We start from the raw sequence: 14,563 nt of genomic DNA, 5'->3' as shown, positions 1-14,563 counted from the left end.
TGGATCAGTGTAGAAAATAACATACGCACTTCTATATACGCACAAGTAGGACAGGGCCCTTACATTCAATTAAGAATCTGCGAACCTCATAACAATATTCCTTTGAGGCTGACTGGACAGCTACATGTGTGATGTTTTGCTGCCGTTTTTCTTAATACAACTGGCTGTTTACCCTACAGGGACCACTCGGCAAGATGAAACCAGATCAGATCCAGGTGTGTTTACCAGTCTCTTCGTTACCTTTGATGTATAATATACATATTCTAGCAATGTTTTATAAAAACTGTGTCATAAATGATATACAATATTGAATTACTGCTATCTTTTTTCTCCAGTTTGTCAACCCGGCGCTGATTCTGATCCTCATCCCCATATTTGAGGGAGCGATCTACCCCATTCTGGACAAATGCAAGATCCCAAACAAGTGAATTAATTACCTTCTATCACTTCATTAAACATTAATCCGCCAGGTTACATGAATCCGCCACTTTGACAAACAGTAGGTTTGAGAGATCTTAGTGCAGCGCCCCCAGAAATGCATTATACTCGGGGAAGGTCGGTAGTGGAAACATGTACCGTGTGGTAATTATGTTAGTAGAGGGTTTAGAGTAAGTGGTTTAATGTTATAAGCATCCATCGGGTACGTCCGTAGCCTAAGTTGAGTAAAGCTAAAAAAAGGCTGGGACCGAGGCTCATATGAATATTTATTTACCTTAAGAGGAAGTTGTTTTTTTTTCTATCAGAAACTAGGGAAGATATTTATTGATTTTCGTAACATGTATTAGTTTCACCGAATATATTTGATGTAAAAACAACTGGATGATTTTGTTTTGTGAAAGCTTGATATCTAAATGTTTTTTTTCGTCTTGAAAATTTCCCAGGCCCTTGCAGAGGATGTGTGCAGGTATGACCTTTGCAGCAGCAGCTTTTGTCGTGGCTGGATTCATACAGATTGCACTTCAGGTACGGGGTTCATGGTTTAATTCAACATAAAGCCTAAGTGCTCTATCGATTAGACATAGCATGCAAAGGTCCTGACAGATTTCATAATCAATTTTGAAAAAAGAAATAGATTTTACACTTGTTTGTTACTCACACGTTATGATTTCAAAGATAATAGACAAGCTAAAAAATGTAAGTAAGCATAAAAATCTGATAAATCATATTCTCATTGATTCAAAATTACGATGACAAAGTGAAGTTTACGTTGCTAATAGCAAGATTGATCTTCATGATTAAAGTGAGCATGAAATTCGTCTCAAACCTATACCTGCTGGTCAATTAAGCCACTTTATGTTGCCTTTAATTGTTTTCCCCGTTGACCAAAGTATGATGAGAATCTTGTTTATAGTGGCCACCTGTCTACTGTAAAGTTCAAAATTTTCTTTAAGCCCCTTAAGCAGTGCCAATATTCAGGTTTGACTACGATAATGATGTTTACAGTAAATAAAGAAGGTCTTGGTGGTTTCATAACTTGAGGGCGCACCGCCATGGTACGTGAGTTATAGGATTAAATACTTTTTTCGACATCCATATATTCATGTATTCTCCAAGGTTTTGGTCGGGGGGTAGTAGTGGCCGTTTTTTTTTTTTAACATTGCCTCCCGTTAATGTTAAAACACCCGGCCACTACTACCCCCCGACCAAAACCTCTGCTTGGAGAATAATATTTATGCAACTAATCGTTCTTACGTCATGGTTCCCCCCCAGAACACCTACCCACAACCACCCGCAGTGGGAAACTCGGGCCTGCGGGTCATCAACCTGGCGAACTGTGACCTCCAGCCGACCTTTAACCCTGCTTTCACTGGTGATGACGCACCTTCCTTTGAACCAATCGCCTACCAGGTATGTAGCATTCTTTACTATTGTAAATCTGAATTGATCTCTTGTTCACCATATATATCTATTCTATGTCTATTCTATACTATGTTTGTTCTCAATATATATCTATTTTATGTATATTTTGGACTACTGCAAGTGCATTTAAGTTCGAGTGGTTTTATTTCACGCTAAGGCGAAAATGGAGTGTCCTCGGTGGTTTTAAATTTGCGGCAGTGCTATAGTCACATACTGCTACAGTATTGGACAAAATATTTGCGGTGATTTGAAGTTCGCGGTGAAACGGCTTACATGAAAACCGCGAACAGAAAACCATCGCGATCATTTCTGCTCGATTTAATAATTGTTGCCATACATTGCACCGTGTACAATTGTCGTGCAATAAAGTTTATCTATATACCAATATCTACAAAGGTTAATTTGCTTTGTCAATGTTAGCCAATGATATTTCCTGGCCTTTTGTCCCTTGTGTAATATCAGCCTCCTTGGTAATATCAATAATTTCTTCTTCTCACGTATAGATTACAAAGATTTAAAAAAAAAACACGTTAAACTTAATATGTTGCAATAATTCGGATTTCTTACCGACTGAAGCCGGATTGTATTTAAGTTAAAGGTTTTGAAATAAAAGTTGATACTCAATGAAAATGGCTACGAAGTAATGTTTTATCACTTAATGTTCCTTTGCTTTGCTTTTCCTGCAGGGTGATCAGAAACTGTACAATGTACCAATGGGGAACCACACCATCGAATTTGCCTGTGCCGGTAAAACGTCTCTGCCTGACTATAAGGTGGACATGGGGGATCAGGAATTCAACACAGTCATCATCAAGGACAACAATGGAGCACTCCATGCACCAACACAGGTAATTAATCTGTTAAAAGCAATAAATTAATATACCCTAAACATTTGTGAGGCTAGCCGTTCCTTTGGATGTACTGTTTTATTTAAGAGTAATTAGTTAAAATGAGGGTTAAAAAAAGAACTATATAAATCAAAGACAAACACAGGACTTGCATCCATTAACTTAAGACAGGCGTGATGAAATACTGTGTGAATGTGTAAGTTCCGTTCGATTATAAGAAGATGTAAAGACATTAAATATTGCAAGAAGTTTATCCTCGTTTTCCATTGATATCGCACAGTAAAATAAGCCTTAGTTAATCATCGTAAGCCATTATAGCACACTGAGTAGGTAATAATGAAAATAAAGCTTAAAAAAGAAAATTATTTGTTTAACCGTCTATGCACGTATGATTTAGTTCAGTAATTCGAGCGGACCATTTATGTTTGTAGTGAATATGATATCCGTTTCACTATGTATTATCTATATTTTTACAGTTCCACACAGACTGGGATAAGCCAGACAAAGCTGATCCAAAAATGAGGTAAAAAATCACTGCTTATAAAGTCAATGTTCTACCAGTGAGTATAGCCTTTAGAAAATGAGACCTGCATATGTCTTTAGATCTTTGGTACTGATGATATGTTTTTAATGGACGTTTATTTTTAAGTTTGATACCCATTCTTTTATGCAATGCAAATTCCATATACTGGAATAAGCACTTTACTCCAGATAATGTTCTGGGTAATAGAAGAAGGGGAAATGTTCTTTTATTAAATACCAAGTATTTGTAAGAGCCGACGTTTCGACGACAACCTGTCATCTGGTAACTGACTGGTTCACTGCAACTGCTGTAGCACCTACATGTAGCTTCAGTGCACTGAAAACCAGTCAGTATTACCCTGATGAAGATGACTGACATTCATCGAAATGTCGGCTCTTGTAAATACTTGGTTTTAAATAAAAAAAGAAACCTTGCTTTTCAGTCATTCACCAAACTGCTAAATTATTCACGGATTATTAATTATAGCTTGATTATAGTTTTCTTTGATTGATTAAGTAATAGTGCGCTTTGACTACTGTTAATTAAATGTACTTTAATTGTTTACATAAGAATTGACATATTATTTTAAGTGTGTCTATCGGTCTGTCTGCGGGAGAGTGTATCTGTTTCCAATTATTGTGACCAGCATATCTTTGAACCTCTGTACGGATGGTATTCAAATGTGGTTGGGTGTTATGCAGGGTCCACATAGGGGCCAGCGGTGTATGAGTTTTTGAAAACTATTCAGGGCTCGAAATAGTGGGTGCATGTGCACCTTTGTGCACCCAAAATTGGTACCGTACACCTAATTTTTAACTATGGGTGCAGTGGTGCACCTAGATATTTTTCGTAGGCTATAGGGTAAAAATACTATCATGCACTGGTATACAGAATATTTTTGAGATGTAGGTATCAAAAAAAGCAATATAACCTTTTGTTGTACTTTATTTGATGTCTTACTTCTTTGAAGTTAGCGACGGAATTACAGATTAAAGTTCTTAAAGCGTAGTGTTAAACTTTGTAACTAAGTTTTAATGACATTCCAATTAATCTTATGTGGTGCACCTAATATTCTTTCTGTGCACCTAATCTTTTTGGTCGGGTGCACTAGTGCACCTATTTCCAAAAATGAATTTCGAGCCCCGCTATTTAACTGCGAAGAAAGTATTTTAATGCATATAATCTCTTCTGTTTCTGCAGAGTGATCTTCATGCTTGACCCAGCTGCCATCGGTCATAACGTCACTGTAAGGATTGAGAATAAGGATGTTCCCTCACAGGTGTACGAAACATTTGAGGTCATGATGGAGACAGCGACAGAGTATGTCGTCAAGGAGCCTGGAGTGTGAGTAATGCCACTGCTAGCTGTTTGTAGGAAATGTAGCTTTTTTAAATTCGGTTTTTGACAGACAAGGACGACGTGGCACTGCACTCAAGTCTTTATAACTTATATTAACAGTGCCACGTACAGATAACAACATCCCCATTTGAATTTTTATACACCTTGGCGAAGTCAGGAAAGCCTTTCCCAAGGGCACAACATCGTAGGCGTCAGGGGGATTCGAACTCGGGACCTCTTGGTTCTGAGTCGAACACCCTGCCGTTACGCCACACGACCCCACCAATGTATGTAGCTAGTTGATGATGTCCATGGATAGTGTTTGTTTGAGTGTATGCCCGTGTGCGCGTGTGTGTGTGTTTGTGTGCGTGTTTGTGTGTGTGTGTCTTTGTTTCCGCGTGCGCCTGTGTTTGAGTGTGCTGAATGTGTGTTTTTTGTACTAAAAAATGTTTATATGCGTATGTGTGTCTGGGTCTGCGTGTTCATGCTTTTATTTAGATGTTCATTTGTGTATTAATATATGTGTTTGAACTTGTTAAGTTTGTGTAGTTGTGCGTGTGGTTTTGTTTGTTTATGCAAATTTTCCTATATGTATGTACATGTATGTATGCATGAATGTCTGTGGGTATGTGTGACTATGTGTGTATCTAGGTATGTATGACTGTGTACATGCGTGGCTGTGTGTATTTATATATGAATTTGTAAATGTGTGTGCGTTTGTGTGCGTTTATCCGTGTGTGTGTCTCTCTCCTTCTGTGTGTGTGGGGGGGGGGGGGTATGTGTGTGTATGTGTATTAGGGACCTTGTGTGTGGGTTAATTTATATATGGATGGTGACCTAACTGTAATTTTCTCCGTTCAGGTTCAACGTAAAGCTTCAGTACAAAAATGATGCCGGCGTAGAACAAGACGACCTTGTTGGTACTTACAGCACTGAGCACGGTGGAGGCTACACTGTCGTTGTCTATAACAATAAAGATCAAAATGTAAGTCTTATTTATCAACTTACGTCATCCTTGCACAGATGCCTGTAGTTAGAGTAACAATAACTGTAGTATTCAAAAAGCTTGACAGTCCAAATCAAACGGACTTAGAATAATTGCTAAGAATACTTAATTTTAGTGAAATTAAAAGGCAAGAAAAAAACTTGCTACAAAAACAAGTGACTGTCCTCTGTGCTTAAACCGCCGGATTCCTTACCCGGGGCAAGTCGTAAAGGAAATGCTCCAACTGTGACCTGTCCAGCAGCTTGAATGGTGGATTGACCCCCAATACCACATAAATTCATAAAAGGATTAGAGCGTCTGCCAGCTCAGAACAATGGGCAAGGACAGATTACCATAATACTGGTAAAGACATTCAAAAATGTTCTGTACTGGTTTTCATAGGAACATTATCAAATCATGCAGAAAAATCAGCCTTGTTCAAATTTTCAAATCAACCCTGTTAATATAGTGTCAGAATATCTAACTGTAACTCCGTTTCCAATTTGAAAATGTCTTCTCCACATTAGCTTTCATAGTTGTGTGTCTAGAAATATGACTTGTAATTTTGGTGTCTACCTTGTAGTCTAAGAAACCAGTATAGATTGGGGCTCTGTAGAACTGTACACAGACGATTGTTATCATTATCTTATTTCTGGGCTAGGTGTCCTTCTTGAAGAATAGCAAGACTTTCATTTCTGATATCTGTTGTTATTTTAAACGCAAGTTGAAAAGTAACTTGTACTTGGTAAACTGTCGCAGGCAGGCCTCCACTGATGTGCACTGCAAGGCTGCCAGCAGCACACTGAAGCATAAAGTTTACATTATCCAGCCTTTATATAGCGTTACCTGGGTCTTTAAATGTAGCCATCTGTTTTCAAACTTTGAAGAACTAATTTCTTACATTTTATCTATTTCTACAGACAATTTTATCTATTTTTTTTAAATCTAAAGTATCCATATGAATGTTATTAATGGCATTAAACCAAACGAAATCAATACATTTATTATTCTTATGACCCACCTCCGAATATTGCTATGGAAACAAGCTTTAATTCGCCCGACTACATTTGAATTTTGTTGTTGTTTCTTCACACACACCTCAGAATGAAGTAACCAGCTACATTGACGCATCGCCCAGCTCCATGAGTATCCTGTACCAGATCCCTCAGTACTTCATCATCACCACTGGAGAGGTTCTCTTCTCTGTTACAGGGCTCGACTTCTCCTACTCTCAGGTTAGTAAAGCCCACCTCTCACTGGGCCCGCGGCACGCTGGCGGCGTCGCTGCGTCCTAAACTGGATTTGTGTTACCCTTGACTTTATAACGGGAATACTGGTATCATTCAAAACATACAAGTATGACCAAAAAGACAACAAAACACACAAAGCTTGAAATGAATGGGTTTTTTTTTCAACATCAGTGGATCATGTAGCGGTCTTTATTATCGTGCTACTAGAATTGCTACGTTCACTATGAGAATTTTGGAATCATGTTATTATCATACGTCAAACTGTCCAAACATTTATTTAGCCATTATATAATCACCTGCCGATCTTTCAGTTCAGTATTGCAATTAGAAAGGCGACAAATGATCACCAAAATGTTGTCAGGAGATTATGTACACTTAATAAGATAAAATTTAATAAAACATGATTTACCAACCAAATGAGACTATCCACAGTTGTCTGAAGAGTTCTTTTTGGTACATGACACAGTTCAAAGAAAAGCTTCAGTTTATTCCTGATACTCCTGAAAAATGTTTAGAGCGTTGCGGGTAACAGAGGGTACAATAGGTTTTTCTATCATTTCATTCAATTTAATCATTTTGATTTGTCTTTATAGATTGTATATAATGTTTAAAAAATACTTACTAGTTCTTCTTCCTTTTCATTTGTATCATTAGCATTTTTGGTATAATTTCCATTTGTTCTTTCGTTGATTTTGCTTCGTTTTGATTTTGTATAACTACTGTTTAGTTTCGAGGTGGGGGGGGGGCACGAAAAGCCACATAGGCTTCTGCATGTTTTCATTTGCCCTGTTTATCTATGGTTTTATGATTGTACACATGCATGCAAACAATAAACAATAAAACAATAAACAATCATTTAACATGCGCTTTAACCCCCCTTCAGGCCCCAAAGAGCATGAAATCAGTGCTGCAGGCTGCCTGGCTGCTGACGGTTGCTTTTGGAAACGTGATTGTGTTGATCGTTGCTGAGGCTAGGCTCATCGAAGACCAGGTCAGTAGATATGCTTAATAAAGTATAATAATACAATATGTAGCTACGTAGTTATTGATTTCATGTGAGGTTATCATACACTTGTCTAGATGATTCTTCAAAAGTAACAGAAGAAACAAAAAGCTATTTACCATCTTCTATCGTGACGATAGCTTGTCTAGAACACAAAATATCAAAACCAAAAGTTCCCCTGCAGTAACTAGAATAGCCGCCAGGATCCCGAAAGTCTACTTATTTCCAGCTTTTGTCAATACCTATAAATATATCAAATATGAAACCAATCTTTCGTTGAGGTAATTAACATATAAGCTTCGTAGTGTAGTAACTTTGTCATAAATAGGTTAGCGTGATATGATAATTGTGCATTTTTTTCAGTTTCAAAATAGCTATCCTTTTTCACTTCCACAAAGATTAATCCCAAGAGCAACTATATTGTAACGATTGTAACCCTCTTGAAAATGTGTACAAAAAAAGGTTCATGTTTTGATGTGTTCATGTTTGTATATTCCCAGGCCATTGAATTCTTCATGTTTGCTGGTCTTATGGGTGCTGTTGTCATCATATTTGGCATCATGGCCTATTTCTACACATATAACGAAATCCCCAAGGTATGGTCGTTTTTAATTCTGATGTACTAAAATACAATACGTGATAAATCTACTAAGAAAAACATGATTTATGTCAACCTTCGTTCAATATATGATGTGGTCATCCAAAATTGCTTTTTTTAAGGACAGACCATGTTCATACTCAATTTCAATCTGATCATGAAAGAAACTTGTGCAATATCACAACCTAATGCAAACCAGAAAAGACTCGACAATGCGATCTTCAAGCCTCTTGGCGCATTAACAAATAGAACACTCGAAACTGTTCTATCATATAGCTGTTACATCATAACAATCATTGGCATACGTACTTGCCAAATTTTCTTGTGAGATTCTTAGACTTGATAAAATAGTATTCAATTACAGTGACTGCACAAGCCATCAGAGCTGTTTTTATAACTTCCTATATGATCTTATATTGTAAACCTAACAAAACATACTAATGTAATCAAATCACTGTCATCTTTATCACTGTTAGGACGACGAGGAGATGGAAGAGTTGGGAAAATCAGCCACAGACGGTGACCTTGAAAATGGTAAAGTCAAAAACGGCGTCGACAATCCTGCTTTAACCACGGATGGACCAGTCAGCGAGGGGGTATTGGCAGGGGACACGTCATACATAACCCAACTGTAAACGACTGTGACTTTAAAGGAAACCCAAGCAATATAAGGGCCTGAAATAGGATTTTAAAATTCAATTTATTTAGTCATTTCTAGATATGATTTGTTCAAACAACACTATCACAATGTATAGCGACGTCCATCATGCAACAATACAACGTCGGTGTGATGTGAGAACTCACTGAAAATCGTCGCCTGGGTTTCGTAGGCTCGCGAAATCATCGTTCGGCACGTTGTTGCGCGTTTTTTAAATGCTCAAAGTTATTACGCAAATGTACTAAATAGTGTTAGTAAATGTCACTTCCATAAAATATCAGCATTTTCTCTCCATAATTTTGGCTCTAATAATGCTTGGGTTGCCTTTAAGGAACTGTTAGCGTCGAAGCACTCCTTCATATCACCAAACATCATGAAAACCCCATTCAAAACCTTAGACCGAGCTGAATGCCAAGTGAAAAATGACAATTACAAACACCATATATTTGTATTCTTCTTGATGAAATACTTAGATATATTTTCCTTTGGACTGAATTTGCTCAAGTACACTACAAAGATGGCGTCTAAACTGTCACAGTGGTCACTTGGCAAATTGTGGAGTTGTGTTTATTTTGTTCCATGACTAGTCGTTGACTGCGTCTTAGGACATAAGCTGTTTGGAGTTTCATGATAAAGGTGATGTAAATACCACACTGCCAATATCCTGTTTTGCATTGAAAAAATTACTACTGTATAGGAAAAGTACCCAAAGATTCCGTAGTGTAGGTGACATTATAGATGGGAAATATTTGCTGGATATTACAAATAATGTTCCGTGCTTTGTATGCTACTTTCTATCTATTACAGACTGTCAAAGACTCAAGCTTAGAACGTTAAGTATGAAGATGTAAAGAACATTTACTCCCTTGCTGTCCTGAGTGAGTGTCCTGAAGTTCCAGCATATAAACCTTGGAAAAAGAAAAAGGAGAACAAAGTAGAAAGTAAGTTGGTGTCAGCTTGAAAGTTCTGTTTTGGCATATTCTGTCAGTAACAACAATTCCCTTTACTGGTATACATTTACAAAAAGGACTAATGAACTTGTGATATGCCATAAAGTTTTCACATTGCAGTGTGTACATAGCGTGCTGTTAAAGGGTTTACCCGGACCTAAGGTTATTACCAGAACACTTTCTTTCGAGCCGTGGGGATAGTTTGGGGTAACGAGAAAGCTTTCAAGCGCCCCTCTCACTGGACCAAAACTGGATTTGTGTTACCCTTGACTTTAAAATGGGAATATCATTCAAAACGATGACCAAAAATCCAACAAAACAGTGTTTTGTCAATTCGATCGCTCGCGGCGACACCGCCAGCGTGCCGCGGGTCTAGTGAGAGGGGGCTTTCAGTCACCAAACAGCCTGTGAGCTAGACGTTCTGGTTGTGAAAATGCAAAATATATAAATATATGTACTCCGTAGTGTAGATATATGTATTCTCTCAGTATTAGTGTGTAGAAAGGCGTGTACTTCTAATAGGTTTCTAATATGTACATATATCTATACATAGTACATTTCAATTAGACTTTGCTGTGATGAATTCGGTGGTAACTCCTGACTTACCGCTCTTAACAAAGAGTTGTTCAGAGAATGCATTATGGTTTTCGTTGCTTATTTGAAGATGCGAATTACGGAAAAACAGTGATTAAGCCATGTTCTAAATCTTGTAAATTCAATACAACAAACAATGCAACTAGCGTGTATGCATCTTCAGTTATAATATACTCAGATTATGTAACTAATGTTATAAACTAAGCAAAATCATCGCACAATTGAAATTTCAACTTATATAGAAATAATTTGTGGATACAAAATTTGTATTGAGAATGTTGTTGTACATTGCCAAAATAAAATCAAGTTGGAGAAAAAATATCGTTTTTCTTTATCCGCTTAACAAAGCATAAATTTAGGCGATATAGGTTGTCGCGATCTTTACATTTGAGTTACTAAGCATATGCTGTTGATATCAATTGTTTCTTTCTTTATGTGAACCTTTGTTTATTCATAAAAAGCTAAAATCGGCCTGCAGGTCGCTTTTCATTGAGGTCGCGAGGGAAGGGTCAGACAAATATATATAACAGATACAGTTAATATCATTCTAATTACTAATAAATCTATACACATGTCGTTGTATATCCATACACATACTATAGCATTAGTTTGAAATGATACCTAAGGTCTCTGGCAAATAATACATTTGCCCCTGTCGCTTACCCCTTAGCCTGTGTTACACAATAACTCGCTGTTGGAGCTGATTTGTTTATTTTTTTGTATTGCATATCTGGCAAACCGCCTCATGGCGTAACACACCAGGTTTGTACTCGTTTGTACATGCTCGTGCGGCTCTCCTCAAACACGAATAGCTCTCCTCAAACACAGAACCTCACTTTTACGTCCTATTCGAGGGACGTCCCTAACTAAAGCTAGGTAATTGTTTCCAACTAATTGAAGTGCCAAGTGGGGAAAGCCGTGTGAAGTGCCTTCCCCAATAGCACAACGTCTATGGTACAAATACAAGTCAGGGGGCCCATGTTTCGAACCCAGGACCTCTGGGTTCTGGGCCAAACACCCGACCATCACGCCATATTCGGCCTCCTTCCGTAGGTTCTTGACAAATGGAAAGTCAGCTAAAAACTTGATGTAGTCAGGCCAACGTGCCCTCTCCACCCCCATCCCCGCCCCAGAAAAAAAACGTCAGAAAAAATGTGGTGATCCGATACTTATGGGTGTGAGCACCGCCCAACAAAAAAGACGGTTACAACAAAACAAATGGGTTCAATCTCCACTTTTGGGCGTGAGAACACAACCAAACATGACGTATTCAAAATGAGGTTGAGCTAGCCTCAGAAACTGGCTTCTGGCAGCCTTGTACTAGCGAAACTCTATTTAGAATGTCTCGTTTCAACCGTCGGTGTAACATAACTTGTGCCATCATAGTTTACATCCATGTTATTATTATTCCTAATGGTGTATTGATAGCACATTCAAGTCAGCAACTCGAATTACCTGTATGATAAGTTAGCCTGTGTTTACACCATCCCTCGCCGGTGGAAATTAATGACCCCCTCCTGGCTGTATTTATCGGACCGGTCGCTAGGGCCGCGATTTAACCAGGCTATATGATCTGTTGTCTATTCCTGGAGATCAAGACTGTTGATACCCGAACAGCATCTGTACAATAACTTGTCTTCAAGCAACGAGTCCTGCAAAATTTTCAGGACTATTACAGAATCTTTTTATAAACTAGACTCTACCTGTTTGAAATGACTGCATGGATTCCGATATGTAATATTGAAAACACCGCCTCAACCTTCAGCCGTGAAATGTATTTTTTCATTACTTATGGAACTAAAGATGGTGTTGATTTTTACACCTGAACTACAAGTCACCACCAGATCAGTAGGCATGGTACGTCGTGCTGTTTTATTTAAGTCATTGGAAATAAGTTGAATATCGAATCCCTACCCTTCTTGCTGCCCCCCTCCCCCAACTGTGCATGCCTATATATCTAAGGTCGCAGATCGCAGTATTTCACCTGTAGGGGCTTACACGGTTAAGGATCCCAAAGTAAGAAGCTTCGACGCTTGAAAATTTATAGTAAGGTGCCCAACTAGAGTGCCAGATTTTGATATGGTTGAAATTAAGGTTCAGTCTACAAAACATGTGAAAATGAGCTTACAATTGCCGGCTTCTTTTCTTTTAAAAGCCAATTTGATATGACCCTCATCGGAGGTCATCGTACTTCCGCCGACAGTAGTCGGGCGATAATAATATTCAGGCGGGAATCCAAGCCGATCGAACAAGCATCGTAATCCAACTCACACACAATCAGAACTGACGTATTCTTTTGCCATTTACCACCGTTTCCGTCTCGCTAACGTGCACCGAAGAAAAACCACGGCCTTTTCAAGCAATGTGACGCACTACTTCATACCCGAACTACTATTGGGGACGGGGGTCGCCCATTAATACTGTATTCTGCTACCTTAATGACATGGTCCCACGTTCCAGCTGCATTCACATCAACTCGCTTGGTGTCGACGTCGTTTGCAAACTGAATTACAGTTTCCTTATGGGAGGGGGGTGACTTCGACATCTTCTAAACGTCATAAAATTGTTTCGCGCAGTAAATTTTTCCTACAAAAAAATATAAAGAATGAACAGCTGTTCCGTGTTTTTTTTTTTTGTTCGTTGAGTACAATTCGGCCTGTTTTTCCTACAAGGGTCGTCATCCTTCTGTACAAACATTTTTACGGACGGGTGCTTTTCGGCTCTGAAAGAGGCACACATTTTCCCACGTTGGCGCCAGAGAACCCTCCGTACCTTTCCGACATGCGTCTGTCACGAAAATATCACGAGAAGCTCAAATCGACCTACAGGTCATTTTTCGCAGACTTCATGAGGGAAGAGGTAAGGTCCGCGAAAATATTTAACAAAGATACAGTTTGCGTATCATTTAAAGTTCAATAAATCTAAACCTATTTCCCTATCTTTTTTACTGACTTGCGGATATAACGTTAGTTTGAAATCATAGCCTAGCTATCTGACAAATGATTCAGTTCCATCAGCCTTGCCTGCAGTGTTACACAATATCTCGCTGTCGGGGCTGATTTGCTTATTGATTGTATTGCATACGCAGTAAACCAACTCAAGGCGTAACAGAACGAGTTTGTATTGACCAGTAAAACCTGCGTATCCAGACAGATTTATTTGATCCACTCAATCCAGTAACACAGGCAAGGACTCCTTCTCTTTTCGATAAGGGGATCGAGATATGGCTCTCCTCAAACACGGAACCTCTATTTAACGTCCTATCCAAGGGACGTTCATAACCGAAGCTGGGTACTCATTATAACTTGAGTTAGGTGAGGAAAGTCGTGTAAAGTGACTTCCCGAGAGCACAATGCCAACGGTACAAGACAGGGGACCTAGGATTCGAACCGAGGACCTCTGAATTCTGGGCCAAACACCCTGCCATTCCTACATCGCGATGCCATTTGGCCTCCTTTCTTATGGGCCTGACCAGTAGAAGGGTAGCAAGAAGTTTAATTTGCCCCTCCATAATTCTTAATCCATGTTCATATCAAATTGAAGTCAGCAACTCGAGTTATAATTCGCTGTTTATCAGAGAGATCGAGACTGTAGATATCCTAACAGAATCTGTACAATGACTCAGCTCTGACTTTCCTTCGAACAACAAGAAGCCCTGACAAGTTATCAAGACTATCACACGCTAAATCCGTCATACACCAGACCTTTTGAAATGATTGAATAAATTTTGAGGTGTAATATTGAAAGACTTCCTTAACCTTCAGCCGCGTAATGGATTGTAGACATGCCGTGTTGTATTGTTCACGTCATAGACGTGAACTCGGATATTGATTCCATACGCTTTTTGCTGCCCCCCTCCCCAACCTGTGCGCACCGCTTCATTGATAATGATAATAATAACTTTATTGCACAACAATTGTACAAGGCACAAAGTATGGCATCCACTGGTACATAGA

The 14,563-nt window shown here is 38.7% G+C and overlaps 1 protein-coding gene across 1 annotated transcript in view; it reads left to right on the top strand.

Moving 5' to 3' along the window:
- Positions 1-10,329, top strand: part of LOC136420268 (solute carrier family 15 member 2-like) — a 29,330-nt gene extending 19,001 nt beyond the window's left edge. The window contains exons 13-24 of the mRNA XM_066407119.1: positions 180-215; positions 336-424; positions 882-963; positions 1,711-1,848; positions 2,547-2,708; positions 3,185-3,231; positions 4,432-4,575; positions 5,431-5,554; positions 6,658-6,789; positions 7,688-7,795; positions 8,308-8,403; positions 8,882-10,329. Of these exons, the coding sequence (XP_066263216.1) occupies positions 180-215; positions 336-424; positions 882-963; positions 1,711-1,848; positions 2,547-2,708; positions 3,185-3,231; positions 4,432-4,575; positions 5,431-5,554; positions 6,658-6,789; positions 7,688-7,795; positions 8,308-8,403; positions 8,882-9,040 (1,317 nt within the window). The 3' untranslated portion in view covers positions 9,041-10,329. The remainder of the gene's footprint in view (positions 1-179; positions 216-335; positions 425-881; positions 964-1,710; positions 1,849-2,546; positions 2,709-3,184; positions 3,232-4,431; positions 4,576-5,430; positions 5,555-6,657; positions 6,790-7,687; positions 7,796-8,307; positions 8,404-8,881) is intronic.
- The last annotated feature ends 4,234 nt before the right edge of the window (positions 10,330-14,563 follow it).

This window comes from Branchiostoma lanceolatum, chromosome 15 (genome assembly GCF_035083965.1).
Source record: "Branchiostoma lanceolatum isolate klBraLanc5 chromosome 15, klBraLanc5.hap2, whole genome shotgun sequence".
Lineage (NCBI taxonomy): Eukaryota > Metazoa > Chordata > Leptocardii > Amphioxiformes > Branchiostomatidae > Branchiostoma > Branchiostoma lanceolatum.
Note: the sequence above shows the minus strand (reverse complement) of the source record. Positions and strands in the feature narration are given on the sequence as shown.